This window comes from Euprymna scolopes, chromosome 12, assembly GCF_053919585.1.
Source record: "Euprymna scolopes isolate OS-2025 chromosome 12, ASM5391958v1, whole genome shotgun sequence".
Classification (NCBI taxonomy): Eukaryota; Metazoa; Mollusca; class Cephalopoda; order Sepiida; family Sepiolidae; genus Euprymna; species Euprymna scolopes.
Window position 1 is genome coordinate 87,324,068 of NC_136493.1, and position 24,183 is coordinate 87,348,250.

At 33.7% G+C, this 24,183-nt stretch overlaps 1 protein-coding gene across 1 annotated transcript in view; it reads right to left on the reverse strand.

The window, feature by feature from the left end:
* LOC145291397 (DNA excision repair protein ERCC-5 homolog) overlaps window positions 1-24,183 on the reverse strand; it is a 50,527-nt gene that overhangs the window by 17,592 nt on the left and 8,752 nt on the right. Inside the window, exons 4-10 of the mRNA XM_080137194.1 lie at window positions 22,433-22,662; window positions 20,938-20,998; window positions 15,266-15,409; window positions 10,574-11,495; window positions 8,811-9,055; window positions 4,809-4,928; window positions 944-1,157 (exon numbers count right to left, since the gene is read on the reverse strand). Coding sequence (XP_079993320.1) covers window positions 944-1,157; window positions 4,809-4,928; window positions 8,811-9,055; window positions 10,574-11,495; window positions 15,266-15,409; window positions 20,938-20,998; window positions 22,433-22,662 — 1,936 coding nt within the window. The remainder of the gene's footprint in view (window positions 1-943; window positions 1,158-4,808; window positions 4,929-8,810; window positions 9,056-10,573; window positions 11,496-15,265; window positions 15,410-20,937; window positions 20,999-22,432; window positions 22,663-24,183) is intronic.

Here is a 24,183-nt window from a genome sequence, read left to right on the forward strand (position 1 = left end):
TTCTATTTTCATGTCAATTGACAGGATTATACCGGTATTCTAAGGATTTTACTATACTGTACAAATACTTTCTAGATTTATGAGGATTGTACTAAGACTTGTTAGATTTGTAAACAATACCCATATTCTTCACCTTGAAACCATAAACTAAAGACGTCACTGAAACTTGTATCATTTTATTTTATTTATTTTATTATTTTGTTATATATAATTTTTTAAACTTATTTTGAACATCTTTTTAATCCCATTTTCTTCACTTTCGGATCATTTTATTTTTTATCTATTTATACATGTATTTCCGTATCCCCTATTTACTGTTTCTATTTTCTGTTTTATTCATTTCTTCTTTTATTCTTGGCTCTTCTTTAATGATCCCAATTATTTCATAGTGGCCTATATTTTTTTTTTATATTGCCTACATATATATATACTACCCTTCCGATTTACCCTTATATGTTGTACCTACTTTTAATTACTATCTACAATTTTATCCTATTCCTTCATTCTCATGTTTAAATGTCATTAAACCAGTTTTTTTCTATATTTGCATTTTGTATAATTGTGTCCCTTCTCTTCTGATGAGAAGCATTTAGCTTTAAAATGCCACGGTTTAAAGAGTTTTTTTTTTGTTAAATTTCCCCCTTAACTTTTTCTTATTGTTTTGATGATATAATAGAGTTATAACTTTTATTCCTCATCTTTCATTTAATATTATTATTATTTTTGCTTCCCTTGATAGTGTTACTAATCTTGATAAGTTTTACTTTGTTAAAGATTTACTCTTTAATAACATAATTCTTTTATATATATATATTTTTTTTTTACATAGGCATCACCACTTATCAAGGCCTAGAGGCCTCTTGAGGATAAGGGTTAAAAAGTATACAGTAGTCAATTGGACAATACACCTTCCACATCCATTTAAAAAAAATGAGATATTTACCAATTGAAGCCTTGATTTCCATGAAGGAATAACATTCCACTTGTTTGTTCTGGTTAAAAAAATTCTTGTAGACTTTCTGCGCACCAAATAACCAAATATCACTGTCCTCAGTTATTGTACCATCCGTTTGTTTGGTCACGTCCAAGTGAGCACACTGCGCTTCTGCTTCCATTGGGCTTGTGATAAAAGGTAGACCAAACAGTCGGAGCAATTCCTGAAAGTATTTTTTTCAATTTTGTAAGCAATAAACAAACTTAAAAGTTTGTTATTGATTTAGAAAAGAAAGTATAGAATATGGCAAGTATAGGTTTTAATGATAAAGATATGTTTATATAAGGTTAGCAGACTGCCTAGCATTGCCCGATCATAAAATATGCTTAAATATTTTAATTCATGCAGTTTCTATTTACTATGATAGACTCAATTCTCTATTGGTTATTATATATTGTACCCAAAATATGGTAGTGATTTCAAAAGTAAAAAAAAATATAACTTGTGTGCCATCAACTAGAATTGAAACCAAAACAAAGCTCTCCAACCTTATTTGTTGCCATATGTACTACGCCCTTACACCTAGAAAAACTTTAAAAATAACGTAAAAGTATAAATGTATATTTGCGCATGTGTACAAAAGAACTTAAAGTCGATTTACACCTGCCAAGTTCAAACTATTTTAATTTTGGTTCTTTGGCAGCTATTTTTACTGGCTAAATACTAAATTGAATTTGTTCCACAGATTCAAATATCCTATATATCAAGTTTCAAGTCTGTAGATCTATTTCACAGCAAACAGACAAAGTAAGATGTTGGACAAAGGAAATTCTTAAAAAAAAAAAAATGGGGTCATAATAAAAATGATGAAAGAGTAGAAAACCTTGTATTTAAAAAAGACTAATACTAAGGAGATATAGTTTGCTTGAAGCATTGCATGTGATTATATATAGGTATATATATATATATATATATATATATATATATATATATATATATATATAATCACATGCATAATCACATCAATGAAACAGCTGTAATCACATATATATGAAACAGCTATAATCACATGCATAATCACATCAATGAAACAGCTGTAATGGAAAAAAAACAGGAAATAAATGAAGGTTATAAAAAAGAAAACGTGAGTCTTTGAATTTTCAACAAAATTTTACACTATATATACAGTGATGATCATATTTATTGGCACGGTAAAATAAAAGTTAAATTTTGTCTAATAAATTCTAAAAAAGGGATTGAATTAAAGAAAATAACAAAGTATATTATGTATTTTTAACTGGCCTTTCCGATGCAGCAATCGGATTTTAGAAAAAATAAATAACAAAGGAACAAGAAACATAATTGCAAAAAACCCTTGTTCAAAATTATTGGCACGGCTTTGTTTTTCTTTTAGTATCAGTATAATATCAATCAATTTCCGGTTTACGTGCTTTCTGAACTTTTTTATAGCCATATTATGCTTGTTTAACGCTAATTCAGTGAATAATTTTTTTCAGATAATTTTTAGATAGCGATTTATTTAAACTATTATAAGTGACTAAATTATAATTTTCGATCGCCATGGTTAAAACTAAGGAACACAGCGAAGACGTCAGGAAGCTTGCTGTAGAATGCCATACCAATGGGGTGGGCTATGATAAGATTTCAAAGAAGCTAAACCTTCCCAAATCCACTGTTAGAGCCATAATAAACAAGTTCAAATCGCAAGGCCACGTTATGAGTTTAGAGGGTAGAGGGAGAAAAAGGATTCTTTCCCCAAGAGATGAACGGAAAATTGTTCGACAAGTAAAACAAAACCCAAGGATCTCTGTTGGGGAGATTGTTGATGAACAGAGCACCTCTGGAGTGAATGTATCTCGACATACAGTTGGTAGAGTTTTGAAGAGAGCTGGTTTAAAAGCATGTCGTCCGAGAAAGACTCCCTTATTGAAGCCTATGCACCTGAAAGCAAGGCTAGCCTTTGCAAAACGTCATATTGATAAAGATGTTGCATTCTGGAAACGTGTTCTATGGACTGACGAAACGAAAATAGAGTTATTTGGCCATAATAAAGTGTCTTATATTTACAGAAAATCTGGCGAATCTTTCCTGCCTAAGAACACCATACCCACAGTGAAGCACGGTGGAGGCAGTTTGATGTTTTGGGGATCCTTTGCTGCCTCTGGATCAGGGCGACTTGTTAAGGTCACAGGTAGCATAAAAAAGGAAGATTATGTTAAAATATTGGATGAAAACCTGAAAGACTCTGCTAAAGAGCTCTCACTTGGTCGTCGTTGATGGTTCATGCAAGATAATGACCCAAAGCATTCGGCTAAACTGACTAAGAAATGGCTTGAGGACAATCATATTAATGTTTTGGAGTGGCCATCACAAAGCCCTGACCTTAATCCAATTGAAAATTTATGGAGAACATTAAAATTGAGGGTAATGCAAAGGAAGCCTAAGAATCTTATTCAATTGGAGGATTATTGTAAGGAAGAGTGGGCTAAAATTACTACTGAAGAGTGCAACAACTTGGTTGTAAACTATGAAAAGCGACTGAGGAAGGTAATCAAGGCCAAAGGCTATACAATTGATTATTAAATAAATCGTGCCAATAATTTTGAACAAGGGTTTTTTGCAATTATGTTTGTTGTTCCTTTGTTATTTATTTTTTCTAAAATCCGATTGCTGCATCGGAAAGGCCAGTTAAAAATACATAATATACTTTGTTATTTTCTTTAATTTAATCCCTTTTTTAGAATTTATTAGACAAAATTTAACTTTTATTTTACCGTGCCAATAAATATGATCATCACTGTATATATATATATATATATATATATAGATGTTTTTATTTGTTTTTGTTAGCGATACTTTCTTGAATGAATTCAAGTATTTATACGAAAGTGCATTTTTACCTAAATGCTTGTTGGGAATAATTTTCCCGTTGACCAATCTGGTACCCCCTTTTAATGGGGAGCGGCATATATATTATTTTTAAAATATAATTATCCACTGACACATGTTTCGTCGTCCACGACTCATCAGAGTGGCTGAATCTAGCGAGATTCGAAATTGGCACCTCGTGATAAGAAGCCTAAACATCTACGTAAAAGTGATACATTTAGTAGTCCGGCGAGGTTAGCACCGTGGTAGAGGTTTAGGCTTCTTATCACCTGGTGCTGATTTCGAATCTCGCTAGATTCAGCCACTCTGATGAGTCGTGGACGACGAAACATGTGTCAGTGGATAATTATATTTTAAAAAAATTATATATATATATATATATATATATATATATATATATATATATATATATATATATATAGAGAGAGAGAGAGAGAGAGAGAGAGAGATAGAGACAGAGAAGTCATAGAAGTCATGTCACAAAGTATGAAATGGAGAATAGACCATGAATGTTTGGTTTACTTCTGGCAGCCTCAGAATTCTTGATTCTCTTATTTTGTCCTTTACTCCTCAAATCCCATGAGCAAGGTTTCTGACAAAGGGGAAAAATTGCTATTTTATGTCCAGATAACATTTATCATTGACTAGGTTTTGATCTTGAAGTGCTTTTTTAGCGCCTTACATGGATGAAAGTTCTTGGGTTATTAAATGCTGATCAGTTGAGTTAACAAGGCCAGTTAGCAGAGAATCAAGAATGAACAGAGAAGCTAAAAGGTGAATATACGGAACATTTGAATGAGTGTGTTCATTTTTAAAAAATTTCTTTTTCACGTTGTTGAGACAAAAGTTGTCTTTCAAAATGGCTTGCCTTGAAATATGTGACGTCACACTCATCTAATCGTTAACGTGTATTCACTTCTTAGGAATCGTTATTATAACTCCATTCTCCTTGCATTCTTCTAACCTGTGCTTCCAAGTACATTTGGTCTGTAATGGAAGTTGCTAACCGTTCTTGTTGCCCACGTTTTTGTTGTAAAGTTTCCTGCTCAGCTTCCAATTCTAGTTGAACATCTTTTATATTTTCCTGAAGATGAAAAAGCAGAAATTAAGCCAAGAAATTAAAAAAATAAAGGAAAACTTATTCACAATTTTCAAAATATAAAACAATACAATATATGTATGTATACATACACACACAAGAGAGAAAATATTGACAATACAAAATATACTTGTGCATATAGACTTAATTATAAATTCAGTAAGGAAAATACATAAAAAAGAGTGAGGCTTATAAAAGCTCTTTATGCCGGGTATTTCAAAACCTAATGCTTCTCATCAAAAGAGTAGAGAGGGTGCTAGGTAACAAATAAGGAATGTGATGTCTAGCGATAGGCACATTAGGAGTGAAATATTAGGAAATCCTGCCTAGAAAGGAAAGTTGTAGGGATAGCCGGGAAATATTGAGATAATAGTGGGATTGTAATTAAGCCAGAATAGTTTTATTGTACATTGGAAGTTATTAGCACGGTATAGAATTAGAGGGCATGCCATGATATTATAGGGGATATGTTGAGCGTTTTATTATCTCAACAGGTCTGTATGTAAGAAATTTTCAATACTTTTTGGATCCCCTTGTGTGTATATATATATATATATAAACACACACACAAATATGACAAATATAATACAATAAGCATACAAATATATATATATATATATATATATATATATATATATATATATATATATATCAATAACATGCCAAATCAACTTCTTGCTTGGCATAATCTGTGTAGAATGGACAGCATAAAAGTTCAAAATATTTTGTGTAACATACGAGAATAAAAGCAAATGTTAATTCAAATGAACAGACTTCTTTTTCACTTCTTTTTCACTTCTTTTTCAAATGGAATGTAAAGTGGACTAAAAAAGTCCAAGACTAACACTGAATTTATAACACCACATCACGACCAGTGTTCCACTTCTTTTCGACTTGTCTCATCGGTCGTTCCTATTCTCTACATGACCCCCCCCCACCTTATGATCGTAACACCGGTGTTTTGTGGTCACTTGTTGGGAAAGTTCTGTGTAGTTGTGAGTCCTCACATTTGTGCTGATAACGGTCTTTGTGGTTGTGTTACTCTCATGTTGCGTCTAGGGCTCAGACTCGATGCCTGATCGGATCCTGGTTATCGATTTCCATATCTGTATCAGATGTGTTGTCTGCCATCACTTCATCATCATCTGTCTTTTCCACATCCATCCTCTCCTGTATGTCATATGGGAATACCCTATCCTCCATTCTTGGCCTTTGGGGAGGTGATTGAGGGGGTGGTTTTATGGGTTAATAATCTGGCATATCCATGATAGGTTGGATCTTCTAGAGGAAACGACAATTGCGCAGTGTGATTCTGCCGCTTCCATCCAACCATATCTGGTATTGTCTATTACCCATGGTCTCGACCACTCTCCCTGTTTTTATCCATCGTCACAGATATGGTCCCTCCTGATTCTGCACCTGAACAGATTCACCAACCTGAAGCTGTCGGAGTGAACGGCTGTGCATGTTGTACTGTTCTTTGTTTAGCACATGCCTTTTTGCCATCGCCCTTTCTCTCAATTCTTTAGTTTCTGTCCACTGATTGTGAATCCGATGCTTCTGGTAAAGTATGTGATCCCTTATTTTTCGACCATATAACATTTCAGCTGATGAGAATCCAGGGTTCTGGTGGGGGCGTGTTCCTATGTGTCACCATCGCCTGTACTGTCTGATCGTGATGTAGGTGACTGTAGCCATCAATGCAGTCCATGAGCATTCTTTTGGCTGTTTTTAGACTCATCCATTACTTTTGTAATAATGTGCAGATAATATACGTCTCTTTACGTCCAAGTCTCCAAGGACTGATTTATACTCCAGTGAGTCGAATGGTGGCCCTCCATCAGATGATATCCTCTCCAGCACACCATATGTGCAACCCCTCAATGCATCACATACTGCTGTAGCCTTCTTTGATGGTAACAGGACAACTTCAATCCAGCCAGTGTATCGGTCTGCATATACCATGAAACACTTCCCATGCATATCCAGGAGGTCCATGACAATCTTTTGGAATGGGAATTCTGGGTTTAAGGGTGGCATTAGTGGTTCTCTCAGTTGGAACAGGGTAATTGAATCGCATTTTCAACATTGTGCCTTTGTTTGTCAAATACTAGCGTCTAAACCGGGTCAAAATAATCTTTGTCTAGCATTAGCTAACATCCCTTTCGCCCCTTGATGGGCAGAGTACAGTGCCTCTAGTACTTCAGCTCTTTTGATGGGAGTCTGTGTCATGATTTCGGGAACCCATCTCGTATATATATCACTAATGTAAACCAGAATCAGGCCCAAATCATTTTCAAATGGTTCTTATCACAGTTAGGTCCTAATTCCATTGGGCATTAGCAGTGTTTCTGAAAAAGAAAATACCCAATACCAACATTGTGAATGGCTTCAGTCATTTTTTAATTGGCTTTACGCCGTTAGCCGTTATTAAAAAACCAGCAAATTCGACTTTGTCGCTTGCAAGTTGAGACTTATTGGGATTAAAGACAATTCCATTTCTGCCGCAATGGGTGATATAGTCCACTGTGTACCAGAAAGCAGATTCTATCTATATTACTCTTTCTAATGATACCACATTCGTTCCTGTAGGATGTGGATGACAAAAGTTTTAATGGACATACAAACACACACACACACAGATATTTGAGATTTATTTAATAGATGACATCACAAGTAAATTATTGCTAATAAATAAGTGACTACAGTTCGTCTAACCTATCTATGAACACTCTAACCGAAACAATTGTTCCAATAGTATTCTGGAGCTCTTCTCAGTTTTAGTTTTGTTCCCTAATTAAAAAATGTTGTCAGGAAGAATTCTATGGAGATGCTTTTAAAAGTAAAAACATATTTGAAAAAAAAAAAAAAAATTACCGCACATATAAAGTTGGCACAAACATAAATTTTATCAAACTTTGATTTGTTTAAAAATTGCTAAGACGTTAATTTTAAAAACTTATATTCCTTATCTACTTATATATAAAAGGCAGTGTGTGTGTAAGTTTTTTCCCTGTAGACTCCGAAATGGTTGGGTCAATATTTTATAATTTCACACAAATTTACTTTATTTGTCTGTTCTTAGATAGGTTTTGCATTGTAATGTCTCCAAAAAGTATTGACAATTGATAATCGAAAAAATCCTAATAAAGAAGGAACAGTTCAATTTTAACCAAAGTTAACACTCTTATACAGCCTAACATCACAATTGAATTTAATAAGTTTTATCACTGCATAAGCAAAAGAGCTTGGCATATAAAATCAACAATAGGTTCTTTGATAAGACAGGGGCGTGTTCAAAATTAATGTTTTTGTTTAGAGCACAATTGAACTATGATACTTGACTTTAGCATTTTAAATTTTAATTCAAGCAATTATAGAAAATAATTTTATGAACTCAACCATAGGTTCTCTACAGTACAATGTAGAATACAAAGTATTGTGGATTAAGTCATTGTTGGGAAGCATGCGAAACTTCGTCCTGGTATACTGCGGGAGGGGAGGGGTTCCTAACTAGAACAGGCAATCAATCGATTTGTTTGAAAAATTAGTGATTTCACCGATTCTGTTGACAATGAAAGTATCGAAAATGTGGAATATTTGTTAATCCTCATTCAATATGTGCTAGTAAAATATATAATCGGTATAATAAATACTGGAAAATTCATTTGAATTTATATTTCTTATAAAATATATAATTGATCGAATAAATACTGAAAATTAAAATTTGTCAATTATGTTATTTTTTCATGATTATAAGGATCAAGTGTGAATGTTGGGTGGCATAAGTCCGTAACTTGTCGGTGTCGATAGTGGAAAAATAATTAATAAATAAATGAAGGAAAAAGGATTTGGGAAACAACTTACTTGACTGAGACCCTCAAATTCATTTGGTCGGTCGGCATGGTGATGTATCTCTGTACTTTCCTGCATATCTTCATCGTCATCAGGTAGAGTGTGGACTGCAGCGACATCATCAGGTAAATCTTTCGCCTCCGAATCATTCACTTCCTGTGATGCTGAAGAGATATCCAGTTCCGATGCAGAAACGAAATTAGTCGAATACGTATCTTCTAAAGACTGTGTTGACACTTCTGCTATGTCGATGAAATCTGTGGATGAAAATATAAAAGTTAAACGGAAAAAGTAAAAAGGGGTGCAAAACTTAATCGAAAAGTCATTGTTAATGTCTTCAGTAGATGAAACGTATTTGTTATGACTTAGTTGTATGAATTGAGTCCTTTATTTGTAAAACAGGTTCTTAAGTCTGTTCTTATAAATTGGTTTGAGTCTAGAAAGTCCACACGTGGCTTCTCAATGTCTCTGCTCCTCTGTCTCAAGATGGCTGCTCGCATGAGATATTTTGTTATTCTCACCTGAAGACACAATAACTGTTAACGGAGTTGAGGCAGAGGAGGCAAGTCTCCCTTTACAGAAAAGAGAATTATTTCCCTTTGACCATATTATCGTCCTAACAGTATTGAAACATATCGGAACGACTCAAGAAACCTCTCAAATTTGATAAATACAAATACATCTTTAAATAATACGAATCACAATTCAAGACAATACATGGAAGCAATAAAAAATCTTGACTGATTCGTATATTCCAGAGAGCTTTGCTACATGTTTAAGAACAAAATCCCACCACTTATCACACTCTTTGGCAAAGCTTTCAGCTGTCATAACAGTTTCAACCCTTGTCTGTTTGATTTATCTTTTTGGTGATAGTCCACAACATTTTCTGGTACTTATGCAGAATATGGACCTTGCTATTTTTTCGATAGGATTTTCAAATTAAATTCAATTTTTATTGCATCTTTCGTTTATTAAATTGTTAGATGAAAGTACAGAATAGTTACTAAACATAGAAGTTGATATTTTATCCAGCAGAGTCAAGGGAGGAGGAGTAACAATACCTTTCCCACCACAATAGATTTTTGTTGGATTTGAACTCATAACTGCTAATCTATTCATCTAGCTAATTATCCCCCTTCCCCACAACTACTCAAGTACTCCCCCCTCCACACACATACACATACATTCACAGTTGTAAGGATACCACAGGCATCCTGACCCCTGACGAGAGGATCCAACACTGTTGAGAGTCTTCCAAAAGATATCATTTCTACTATGCTCTGGAGGCCCCCTTAGTTTTATTTTTTTGTCTCCTTAAAATATTGTTGGAAAACATTATAGAGAGACATGATGGTTGTCTTGAATTCTATATTAAAAAACAATCCCCAATCACTTGTATATTCCCTTCAGGAGAAATGATGTTTGCTTTTTGCAGTTCTTGCAAAGAGGTGTCAACATCCTCCTACATACAGTGCCTGGTATTAACAAATGATCAGGTTCAAGATTGCTAAACTTTGACGATTTAACGTAATTATGCTGTATGTTTATTAAAAATGGATGTATTTGAAATACATCAAAGCATCCCGAGAAGAAGCTTCGTCTGTCTGTTTGTCATGTTACTGTTTGAAACAGCATTTTTTTAATGCGTCTATGTGTTGATATAAGAAACACTCTGTTTGTCCGTCCGTCAAACAAACATCCAAAATAACATTTTTATTTTGAAATACACAAACTGAACATTTAAACAAAATTGTTTGTAACTTCCATCTTACCAGCATCACTTCCATCAGAAATCACGTCAGAAGCATCTTGTAAAACAGTGCCATCTTCTTTTAACATTTGGCATTCATCCGAAATCGTGTGCGAATTTAAGTCTGATGAAGTACTAGCCTTTAATACTGATTCTTGCATATTAGAATCTAACTTCTGTTCACCGATATCAAGAATTTTAGATGTTGCTTCATTTTTCGGAGGAGTCTTCAACCGTTCAGAAACCATCTTAGAATATTTCTGCTCAAGATTTTCTGGTTGAAATTCTTGTGATAGAGAAAATTCCAACAAACTATCTTCCGAGTTGTCTTCATCTGATAAATTTATAGTTTTGCCCGATGGTTTTTGTGGCGTTGAAGGTTGTGACTTGGGAGCAGTTTTCGAAGGAGTTGTTGCTTCAGTCTTTGCTTGAGATTCAACCGACTGAGCCCAACTGAACAACAAGTTTTTATTTAACTCAAATGCACTGTTATATCGATTGCTCGACTCTGCATTGACTGAACGTTCATTTTCGACTTCTTTATTCAACAAATCCTTTTCAAAGTTTTCTTCTACCTTCACAGCTGCAGCGGCAATGACTGATTCTTTCATGCCTTGGTTGCTTTCAGACATGGATGATTTTTCAGACTTGACAACATCTTTGGAATCTTTGGAATCTTGTGATTCTTCTTTGATGTCCTTGTGTCTTTCTAATGCCTCCATAGCAGACGATTTCTGTAGACCTTTGACAAAGATTAAATGGGAATCTTCTTCAGATGCCATCTGCCGTACCAGAACCGAATCGGAATCAGTACATCCGAATTCTTTGGCTATTTTACCAGAGTTTTGGTGGTTCATTTCATTACGGATGGAATCAAGTTTGCTGGCAAGGGAGTTTTTCTTTAGGAGCCTTTTCATTTGGAAACTTGAGAAATCATCAGCTTCCTGCAAGTAGAAGATGGCAGATGAACTGGAAAAAGAGTTAATCTTCTTTTTTTTTTTTATTACAGAAAAACAAAGGGGAAAAAAATTACAAACTTTACACAATTGACAAAACAGTGTTATCAAATATTTGAATTACAGAAAAATTACCATTCTATTAAAAATGTAAATTTTCTGTACTATAATTTTGTGGGGGGTGGGGGTGGGGGAGACTGAAATAAAAAGATGATTAAAAAGGGAGGTGACTTAACAGGTGTGTTCATGTCGATAGAGAAAAATCCAGGTGTCCTTGAAGGCCACAAATCTAAACATGATATTAATGCATTAGGTGTGTCTGAGGGATCGATCCTAGGATATTTATTATTCCTTATATTGATAAACAAACTCCCTGATAAAATTGTGTTTGAAATGGGTATATTTATTGATAACACCACAATCCATAATAGACATGAGAGAAAAATAGATGTACATATATCTAAGAAATGGCAGAAACATTAGAAAACGATATTCACTCTGTGGATCAGGCCTGTAAGTGGATGGCAACATTTAATGCTACTAAGACTAAGCTTCTTTCCTTTAACAACTAAAAAACACTTTCTCAATTACTGACTGCCATAAGTAACACCCTACCTGAGTGGCAATCCTTCAGCCTCCTCAACTTAACATTTACAGGCAACATGAGCTGGAACAAATACATTGATGATATTGCCATAAATATAAATTACAAACTTTACACGATTGAAACAGTGTTCCCAAATATTTGAATTGCAGAAAAAAATAACATTCTTTTTTTTTTTTTACACTTGTTCACCCCAAACAAGGCATACTGCCACTCAGATGTAAAGAGGTTACTATTTGGGACCATATCTACAGGGGACTATGTGAGATGAGCAAGATGTGTGTTCACATTACATTTAAACTTTTGCATGTTAGTACAGAAGCAATAGACAGGGAGAGAATTCTAAAGTCTGGTAGTCGGAAGGAAAAAGCTATTAGAGTAGAAGGCTTTCTGGCATTGAGGAACCTCTAAAGTGAAGGGGTGGGATTTTGTTGCTTGACAGATTTGTTGGGGGTATGTATGTCAAGGGGGCACAGGTGTAATGACTTCATCATAGCACATTCTATTAAAATACTTGTAAAACAGGCACAGTGATGCAATATTGCAGTGATGGGACAGGGGTTGAAGCTTGGTTGATAGTGCGAGACCTATTAAGTTGATAGACTCCTTTTTAGATGCTGTCTAAGAGTGAGAGACTAGTGGTAGATGCACGAGCCAGATGTGACAACAATACTCCATGCATGGATGAATGGTGGCTTTGTATAATTATAGGTGTCAGGTGTGAGTCGCGGTAGAGGGAGCCCACCTTTTTTGAAGCAGCTTTTGTATTTGTTCCAATTCATGTTGCCTGAGAATGTTAAGCTGAGGAGTTTGAACTGAGCTCTCAGGTATGGCGCTATTAGTTATGGCTGTTGGTGACTGAGACGGCTTCTTGTAATTGTTAAGGGAATTCTATTAAAAACTGTACATTTTCTGTATTCTTGGGGTTTGAATTGAAAGAATGATAAAAAATTAAATGCATAAATGGCTGTTATGATGTCAACATGTTGCTAATGTAACTTACCCCATGTTAATATTGGATAGGATTGAGAATGTCCTTATTCTCGTCTGGAAGTGACGTGGTGCATTGATTATGGACGTGGATTGCAGACGAGGTTTTCAGGTTTTTGTTCAATTAATATTATTTCATCCGTCTCACTAATATCTCTAAGAAAAATATGAATTCATCTGTCATCTTTTCAGGTACGAGTTAAATAGTAGGGTCAACTGGACTCTTAAGCCTAGCTAAGCCAACCCATCTAGGAGAATGTAACCTCAAAAATAACATCTCAGTCAACTAAACTCGCAGATCTTGGGTAAGGTAGCTAGTCTAAGAAAAGAAAACCTAAATTGCTCTTTCTGCATTTCGTAAAGTCAGTTCTCTCTCATATTCTAAACACTTTCTCACACCTGATGCTATTTTCTATCTCTATAAATCTACTATAAGAATATGTATCGAGTATTGTTGTCATATTTGGTGAATCTCTGTCCTACTCGAGGGTTCTTGATAAGATGCAGAAACGAATCTGTAATTTGATTGGATCAACTCTTTCTTCTCTGCAACAGACATGATGCTGCTAGTCTCAGTCTTTTCTATAAATACTATTATGGTATGTGTTCTTCAGAACTGTTGGATCCATTCCTTGTTTCCTTTGTTCGAGCTCATTTGATTTGTTGGTCTAGTGGTCTTCATCAATTCGCTGTTTGATACCTCATTGTAATACAGCTTTCTATCTCAGTAGCTTCTTTCCAAGGATTGTACTAATCATCTTTCGTTTCTGTCAGCTTCCTATATCAAGTGGCTTCACAACGTATCTGGAGTGATTTCTATATATAAAAAAAAAACCTCCCAACTAACACAAGATTAGATTAGACTGTCAAAACTTGGCAAGGTAACTAACCTAGAAAAAGGAAAATTTGCAAAATGATGCTAATTTGTGACTGGCAGTAACAAATTCACAAGAAAAAAAAAAAATGATATGAAAACTGAAATCATGAAAACAGGGAATCGTTAATCAAGTTGCTACAGACCAACTCATATCTGTGATGGTAAAAGACCATTGTTGAAGAAAGACACAGAAAGGAATAAAAAAGGTTTTGTATTTATATCGGGTCGAAATGAAAATACTGTCTCTTTTGTTCCCTCTACTTTTTGTTGCATATCAACCCTCTTGTGAAACACTGAAAGAGGAGGGGAAAGTAGGGATTCCGAGGTTTGTCAAGGGAATCAGTGCTTCAATAGCTAATAACAGATATATACACATCACTCGTAACAACAGTCAGGATTACCTTTACAATAATGGTGATTTTGTGTCTGTTTCATGTTTCTAACAGAAAAATCAAGACAGTATTCAAGCAAGCTAAAAATTTCTGCATAGATAATTCAGTTCATACCAATGATCAGACAATTCCAATAATTTACTCCAATTCCGATACAATTACCAATTTTTATTATTTTAAAAATTTGTAAATATTTTAGTTATAAAGTTGTTTTGTTTTTAAATTTTTGGATTGTCGTAAAAATCCTTGTAATGTATGTATATATTTTTGCAAACGTAAAGTCAGCAGGGTAGAGGCGTACATTAGACGAGTGGATCTTTTTAACTACTTTTTTTATCAAATGTTTTTCCTGTAATTGATTGAAAATAATGAGATGACTAAGGATTTATTTCTATTTTTCAGTGGCCATTTTTTTCCCCTAAATTCATTATTAGGATCTGTAGATTTTAGTTTCACTGGTAATTTATAATCAATAAATATTCATCATTTTATTGTTAGAACCAGCAATGGAAAATTAAGTTTAAACAAAACTTTTACAATAATCGTTTTTGGAATCAGAAATTAGGTTCAATTTTTTCCCCTAAAAGTTCTGATTTTTTTTATTCATCGTCCCAACTCTACTGGCTACATATTCTTCTGTCTGACTGAACCTTGCAGGCAAAATGTTTTATGATTCGTGTGGTCATGTGATCAATGAATCAGTGTGCCCACCCTTATATCAACTGAGTCACCTGAAGATCACCATTTTTCATTTCTGGTCATAAGAGATAAGTCATTTTCATTAACCACACTCAATGTAAGCAACATGTTCCTTAATAAGAGCCCTCTGCATCACAGATTCTAGGGGAAGGGAGGAAAGGTCAGATTCCATTCCTTCTCTAGCACTGGCACTTACCTGTGGCATTTTGTTGATTTGAGCCCATGATGTTCGCTTCAGGGATTCCTTCATCTCAACAAGCAATTCATGTTGGATTTCCGAAGGTAGAGATTTAAAATCTTCAGATTCTGTATCAATTTGAGTCAAGTCTTGGCCAGAAGTCTAAATAAAAGCAAAAGAATTGCATTAATGAACAAGATAATATAGACCTAGACACAATGTGTTGATAAGATATATATATATATATATTTTGACATGTACGTTTGTTCATATTTGTACATGTATATATGAAAGTTGGATGCTGCCCTTCACCCAAAGAAAGGCGATCTCAGTCAGACAAATAATTACAGAGGCATCTCACTTACACCAAAAGTTGCAAAAGTATACAACAGGATGCTCCTCAACAACCTGAAATGCAAGAGATTCTCAGAAGAAATCAAAATGAGTTCAGAAAAAGCTGTTCAACAAGCAGTCAAATTTTTACTGTTAAAAGAATTATTGAAGGAGTAAAAGCAAAGCCACTACCGGCAACATTACTGCTTGTTGATTTTTCAAAAACTTTTTATTTGGTTCACAAAGAAAGAATGAAACGTATTTTGCTGACATATGGTATCCCTGAAGAAATCATTTCAGCCATAATGATCCTATATAAGAATACTAAAGTCATGGTGTGCTCTCCAGATGGCGACACCAACTGGTGCTACAGGATGACACTCTGGTTCCATTCTTATTTGTGATCTGTCTCAATTACGTACTAAAACACTGTCGATCAATATGGGAAATATGACCTAACATTGTCTCCAGCAAGAAGCAGATGATATCCAGCAAAGACGATTACCAATGTCGATTATGCTGATGATCTTGCTTTGTTAGCTGATGACAATGCTAATGCACAAAAGTTGCTACATATTCTGGAAAAGTCAGCTGTCATGATTGGACAACATACAAACGCAATTAAAACAGAATATATGTCCTTCCACTACTTGGCCGAATTGAAACACTAGGCAGAACTCAAGTAGATAATTTCGAGTATCTTGGTAGTCACATTGCATCTACCAAAAGAGACGTCCACGTCAGAATAGCCAAGGCTTCGAGTGCACTTAATCGGCTGAAAGTTACATGGAAATCTGCCCTCTCAGATTAATAAAAATCTTTTTAGAGCCATAGTGGAGGGGGTGCTGCTTTATAGTTCATCAGCATGGACTCTCAGTAAAATCTGGAAAGTAAGTTAGATGGAATGCTCTGGGCAGTATTAAACTTAAACTGGAAAACACACCCAATCATTAGTTATCTGTATGGTCAAATGCCCATGATCTCTTCAGTAATAAGCAAAAGGAGAACACAATATACTGGCCAAGATGAAAAGATGAGATCATCAGTGATGTAGTACGGTGGGATCCTAAACATGGAATTGCTAAAGTAAGAAGACCTGTCAAAACGTACACAAAATTATTGACCAAAGACATTGGCTTACAACTTAGAGATCTTCCTAAGGCAATGGAAGACAGAGACCTGTGGAGGGAAAGAATCAATTTGGTCTGGGTAACCCACCCAATTTGATGATATAATGATGATATATGTGAGTTGTTTAGAAAATGAATGTATGTCATGACATTAAAGTGTCAGTAGCTGTTGTGTGTGTATACATTCATATATATATATATATATATATACCTGCGCATGTGAGAGAATCCAGCAAAGATGTGGGTTGTACAGGTATATATATATATATATATATATATATATATATACCTGCACGTGTGACAGAACCCAGGAAAGTGCTCGATTATAAAATATCAATAAAAGAGCATAATATTTTCTTTATATTTGTGTTACAGAAGATCAGAAAAAAATCAGTACTGTCAGTTTCAAATCCAACGCAAAAGAGGATCAGTCTCTGGTCACTTATGCTGCACTCTCTTCTGTTTATATCTGTCGCCCCAAAAATGGCGTCGTACACACTGTGTGAGAATTCTAACATTGTTTAAAATTTTTAATGTTATTTTATCATTTTTATTTTTATGCCTTTTTATTTTTGGTTTTCTTGTAATTTCGAAACTGACCTGTAGACAGAACTTCCATAGATGTTCACTTTTAGCCAAATTTGTTTACATTTTTGTAAATGTGTAGTGATATACGAATTGGCTAAAGAAAAAGAATACAGAGGTAATATATTAACACCGGAATTAGAAAGTAGATTTCGGTAAAAATCTGTCATTCTTAAGAATCAACTTAATGATTTAGAGCTGGTGGTTTGAGAGAATTTATTCCTTTCAAAGTTTCTTGACACTACGTTTAAAACCATCAATGTGGAATTCCAAAAATTGATGTTGGTTATCATTTAAAAACAGATTTTAAAGTCCATTGTTCATTGAGTTTATGCAATTTATAATCAGGTGTTTGGAATAATTTTCTTCATTTGAAAAAAATGAAGATTTCATCAATGTATATGCAGTATAATTATCATCATGGAAAATATTGCCCATCATCCTTTGAAAAGTATTGCATGTGTTCCTGTAAAATTCGACCCTCTACAAGTTTATTGCTTTTAATAGTAGTGGCAGCAGTAGTAGTATTTACAATTTTATCCAGTGTTTCAGGGATGCTTTATGTCAAATTTGTTGAGTAGATTTGAGGTTAAACATAAGCAATACATTGCACATTTTATTTGGTCACATATGGCCACAATTCTTTGTTATTTCTTTCAGGTTGGACACACAATGAGCGTTTTTAAATTTTTCATTCACACAGATTGTTGAACAAGCTCTACTTTGATATTTTACACACACACAATTTGTTAGAAAATAACTATTATCTATTTATTTTTATGAAACTTCAGTGACAACCTTAAAACCTGCATTTTATATAGATAAGTGAATTATTCAATAAATCTCAAATACGTATGCTCTATAATCAGTGGCCATCTTAAACCTGGATGCAACTACTGCTAGTTGTGGAAGTAGGAGAAGAACACCTTGGAATAATAATATCAGGTTCAACAATTTCCGATTGCAAAGTGTAACCCCATAAATAAGCATTTACTAATTTGATCACATATTGTAAATGATGACTGGATTAGCAGTAACAACATACCTCAGTCCACTTTCATATAAAGATTCTCAAATTTGTATAACTCAAATCTACCATGAAAATATTTTTGCATGTAAAGAAATCTGATGAGGGTTTTTTTTTTTTTTTACATGGGGGTCACCACTTATCAAGACCCAGGAGCCACTCAGGGATAAGGGTTATTGTGTGTACAGTAATCAATGGGATAGTATCTTAGTAATAGTTAGTACTGGGGATTTGATAAGGTGTCATTACTTAAGAGGGCAGTTCATCAGGAATTTGTGTGTGTTGGACTTGAAGACTTGAAGGTATATGCTTAGCGTATAATTGCATCATATAAAGTCCAAATTTGATTGCTTTCTAAAATTTTAGTTTAACTCGTTTTTTTTGTTTTTTTTACATTTGATTTATCCTCTTTTTGTTTAATATACTGAAAACCACATCAGATGTAGGTTGTACATTGGTCATGGCAGTACAAGTGATTTTCTCCATGAAACTCAAGCATTTACGCTTATCAAAATGTTATTGCTTGAGATAATCTTCGAATGAATCCTTTCTCAACTTAACCCTCAACAGCATAGGCGATTGCACTGCAGAAGCTCCTTCAACCTTGATAACACGAAGTCGGAACTAACTCTGTTGTTAAGCCGCACACGACAAATCCACCAAATCATAGTCTTGTCAGTCCTCTACATCCTAAAAAAGACTGAGCTAGTGTGAGCCTTCATAAACTGACAATAAATCTTCTGATTCAAAACTACTAATATATATATCATAGGTGATTAAGGAATATTGAAAGATTCTTAAATGGAGACTTATCAAGATATAAGAAGATGGAGAATATATATATATATATATATATATATATATATATATATATATATATATAAAGTAGTAGCATTCGTGTGTGTGTGTGTATACAACTCTCTTACAGCCACACCAGCAGACAGATTATGACCAAACCTGGCATGATGATGGTCCTCCACCTAGAGATGGTGCACGCCATTTTTCTATGTTTATATACTCTCTTACAGCCCACACCACTGGACCGATCATGACCAAATCTGACATGACCTAGGGATGGTGCACACTATTTTTCAAGGTCAAAGATTAAGGCTGGGACTTTGCTAGTAAGCATATATAGAAAGTTAGAGACAAATAAATATGGGTATATATGGAGTTATTTGTTCAATGAAGAAGTAAACATAATTGGGGCTATAAAGGCTCTTTATACCTAATTTCTTATGCATATAGACACATATACATATAGACAAATTTGTAGTATTCCGAATTATACTGGGTTAATATAATTCAGTAATTGTTCATATACCAATAAATTTAAGCCAAAAAGGATAGATGACTTAAAAAGTAAGCTACAAAATTATCATATTTCATAATTGAGCATTCATATACTTTACAAAGGATACGACAGAGGTAAAGTGTTCCCGCTTGTTTTCTTTTCCTCATAAAGGAAATGTTTCTTTTCCTTAATGTTTCATTGTTTAAGTGTTTTTTATTTAATAAGTCTGAAGAAAGGCTGTTCTTGTGAAAATTTTCAAACGACATATTGTTTGAATTTGTCCAAATGGTCTTGAAAAATTGTAACTAACAATGAAATACACTTTTTGTTGCTATCAACCCATTTCTTGAAATCTTGGTTTTTGTTAAAACAGTATATATATATATATATATGGCATTGCCAGGTTGAAAAATATTAGTGGCCAGAGGGTTTAGTCACATGCTATTAAGATACACTAATTATCCTAACTTGTTACGATTATAAAAGTGTAGAAAAAGTCAGTTGTCAGTATAAAAATTAATTTGTGAAAAAAATGTACCTTCTGTACATATTAATCAAATTGTGAACTCACAAACAAATAGACAGGAATATATATATATATATATATATATATATACTAGTAGGGAAACCTGACCTTGCCTGGGATTGAATGATGATCAACAAATACTTCATGCCCCCACCCTTTCCCCCATATTTTCATTGTCGATGAAATCACTCATTTTTCAATCAAATCGACTGATTGCCTGCTCTAGTTGAAGACCCATCATGGTGCACTGGAAGGGAACTTCACATGCCTGCCTGATTTAGTCCATAATACATTGTAGTCTACATTGCACTGTAGAGAACCTACTACTGATTTTATAAAATTATTTATATATATAACTGCTTGAATTAAAGTTTAAAATGCAAAAATCAAATATCATGGCTCAATTGTGCTCTAAACAGACACGTTCATTTCGAACGTGTCCCTATCATATAAAAGAACTAACTGTTGATTTTATATGCTGGGCGTTTCTGCTTGTGTGGTAATAAAACTTCTCAAATGCACTTGTGATGTCAAGACTCTATAAGGTGTTAACTTTGGTCAAAATCGCCTGTTCCTTCTTTCATCGGATTTTTTCCATTATCAATATTTATCAAAGACATTCTGTTACAAAACCTAAGAACACTGCAAGATACATAAAATACATTTGTGTTAAAGTTCATAAAAATCAGAACGAATTCACACAACACACAAATTTCCTTTTATATATATATATATATATATATATATATATATATATACACACAGACACACACACACACATACATATGTACTTACATGAACTGCATAACGACTAAATTCTTCCCAAGGTGTCTCTGCTTCTATTTCATCTAAATAACTGCAAAGAAAAAAGGTTTTATCTGAACATTGTAAAACTCTATCCGAAACTAATTTTATTATAACAAATATACAGCAGAAGGAGCTTACAGCTTATAATGTTGAAGTATAAATATGTAGAACACCGTACATTTTATTATATACTATAGATTTAAAAAGCCCATGCATGCAGAATTGTTGTCACATCTCGGCTGTTGCAAAAACCACTAGTTTCTCCCTCTTTGATACCCCCCTCCTACAGAAAAAAACAAAAAAACTCTAACCTATTAGGTCCCACAGTGTCTACGAAGCTCCAGTCCCTGTCTCATCACAACAATCAAATCAAAGATATTGTCAACACACTTATCAGACAAAAACAAAGTCCAATTAAGGTGTAATCTCCTATGCAACACTAATAGGTCCCTCTTTGTTAATCAACTAATATCTCTGAATACGCAATGTATAAATAGGATAATTCGGTGTTGGACAGCAGATTTCCATAGAACAGGACAAAAAAAATCACTTTTTTTATTGCATCATGGTTGTTGTGTGTTTAGACTAAAACTAAAAAAAAAAAATGCATTCAAAAAATTTTTTTTTTTTTTTCACTAATCAAGGCAAGGAAAGACCACTTGGAGATAAGGGTTAGATCTGTATTGTGTTAGAGAAAAAAAAAATGTGATCAGTTGAGTTTAATCGTTTATTATTTTTTTGGTGTATTCTGTAACTTGTATATTTGTATCTTATTTTAATCATCAATCTCATTTTTTTTTTTTGTACTTGCAGCAGTCTGGCACAAGGCTATAAGCAATTTTTTGGTTACATACATTTCATAACTTCAAGTTACACCAAACTCGGATCCTTTATTCCAGGTGACTTCCTTTTTATTAGTAATGAGATGATTCCAATATTTTTACTGATTCTGATACAATTACCAATTTTGTTCTGAATTATTAATTCAGATTTTATTAAATTTCTAAATATAGAGTTGTCTTGTTTGGGTGGGGGATAGGGTTGGATTACTGAAAAACAAAACAAAAAAAAAAAGAACAACCCCAAAACGTGTAATATTTTCACAAATGTAAAAATATACTTGTGGAGGTGATATATAGATTTTAGTTTTACTGGTAGTTTAAAATCAATAAATATTTATCATTTCATCAATACTACAAGCCATTCTAAATTAACTTTTAAACAAAAAAAAAGAATCAAATAAAACAATAAAAAGAATCGTTTTTGGCATAAAAAAAAAAAATAGGCACAATTTTTTTTTTTTTATTTCGATACCGATACCCAAGGGAGTTACGACTTTTGATTCCCAATTAATTGCCCAACAATACTTTTTACAGGGATATCTGTGAAATACTTTCGTAACATTGTTAGTTTTTTTTTTTTTTAAGAACAATTATGAACAAATTCTTTTTTTTCTTCTTGTTAGTAAATGTGTTGAACTTACTTTTGCTTTACTTCTGGCAGAGGCTCCAATTCAAACATATCTCTCTGTTTCGGTTGTGTCGGTAAAACCGATGACACTGAGGGTACCACCTCTGTTTTCTTCTTATTGCCCTTTTCCTTCTTTGCAACAGCATCTTTCAAAAGCTGCTGCTTGAGAAGGTTTTTGAGAATTTTGTCAGAGATGCGGTCAGATTCCTCAGCAGCTACTTCTTTCTGTTCACGACGATACGCCTGCAAAGTGATGCAAATTGTAAAATCAAAATTAAAAACCGTTCATCTTACATAGAAAACTGAACCTCTTTCACAAAATATAATTTTTCTATACTTTTTTTTTAGAATCTGAAACTTAATTGATAATAATTTGAAAAATTTTGGTAGAATCAATGTTAAAAACAGTTCATTTTACATAGAAAACCGAATCCCTCCCACAAAATATTTTTTTTCTATACCTTTTTTTAGAATTGCTAATAATTTGAAGAATTTTTCGGGGGAAAAAAAGAAAGAATGTGTCATTAAAATCTATTAAAACTTGTTCATTCCTTAGGATTTATCCTCTGTTTGGATTAAACAATTGTTATTGTATGGAACTCACCATAGGCGGGTTAAACCAGCTTCCTTCAAAGGATAAAGTGTCAAGGTAATATTAAATTCACAGGAGGTCTCCAGTTGTTTATAATATTTGGTACATTTTTGGTTAGGAAGTCAGTATCTTCAGACAGCCTGATCTGGTAGCACCCCATGCCCTAACAGGCATTACCAGTCTGGGTCAAAGTGAACCTGGAAGCAATGGTAACTAAAGGGGCACAACTTCATATTTCCCAAAGCCTCCAAATGAGGCCTCATCATTGGATATCTTTTAAAATTGTACCCAAGACCACAGATTAAACAATGGTAAATATTTTTACTCTTTTTATTGTTTTTTTTTTGTCGCATATATGTTGTTTGAACATGTTGGAGATAACTCCTTATCATCATGGATAATCTTATTAAACTTAATCTTCAGTTTTGGATGATTTTATTCTACCATTAAAATTAAGGGTTCCTTTTTTTTTGCATACCATTCATGTAAGTTGATTTTTGCTTTCCCATTGGTTGATCTTATTTCCACTTAACTCACATTGTTCATCACAATTCTGTTACCATTTAGAAAATTGAAATAAATTTTTGAATTTCCTTATTTCAATCTTTACTGCCTGGGGTAAAGGTGTATTAAATTTTCTCTTTACCTCTCACTATTCCTCTATCTGGGCATCCACACACACACACACAGACAACTTTTTATAGATTTCTTGAGGAACGAATCAGCGCAAGGAAAATAACTCCTTGATTAAAAAAAAAAAAAAAATTAAAAAAAAATAAAAGTTACTTCCCTTTAGTTGGTTATAAAAAACAAACAAACAAAAAAAGCGACCTTTCTTGACAAAATCTACACCAGTTTAGAGTCAAATAAATACTTTTTTTTTTTTTTACATTTTAGATATTATTCATTCTGGACAACGTTGATCAAGAATATACTAACTTCATGGGTGTCTGTATTGTAGTTTTTTGGCACGCGCGCGCGCACACACACACACACACACACACACACACACACACACACACACACACACACAAAAAAAAAAAACAACTGCCCTTTATATAATAGACTAGCAGGGATACCCTGCGCTGCATGGGGAGGAGGATGGAGAAGGGGGTAAATCAAAACAAAATGGAAAATAAAGAATAAGCAAACATAATAAATATAAATTGTTT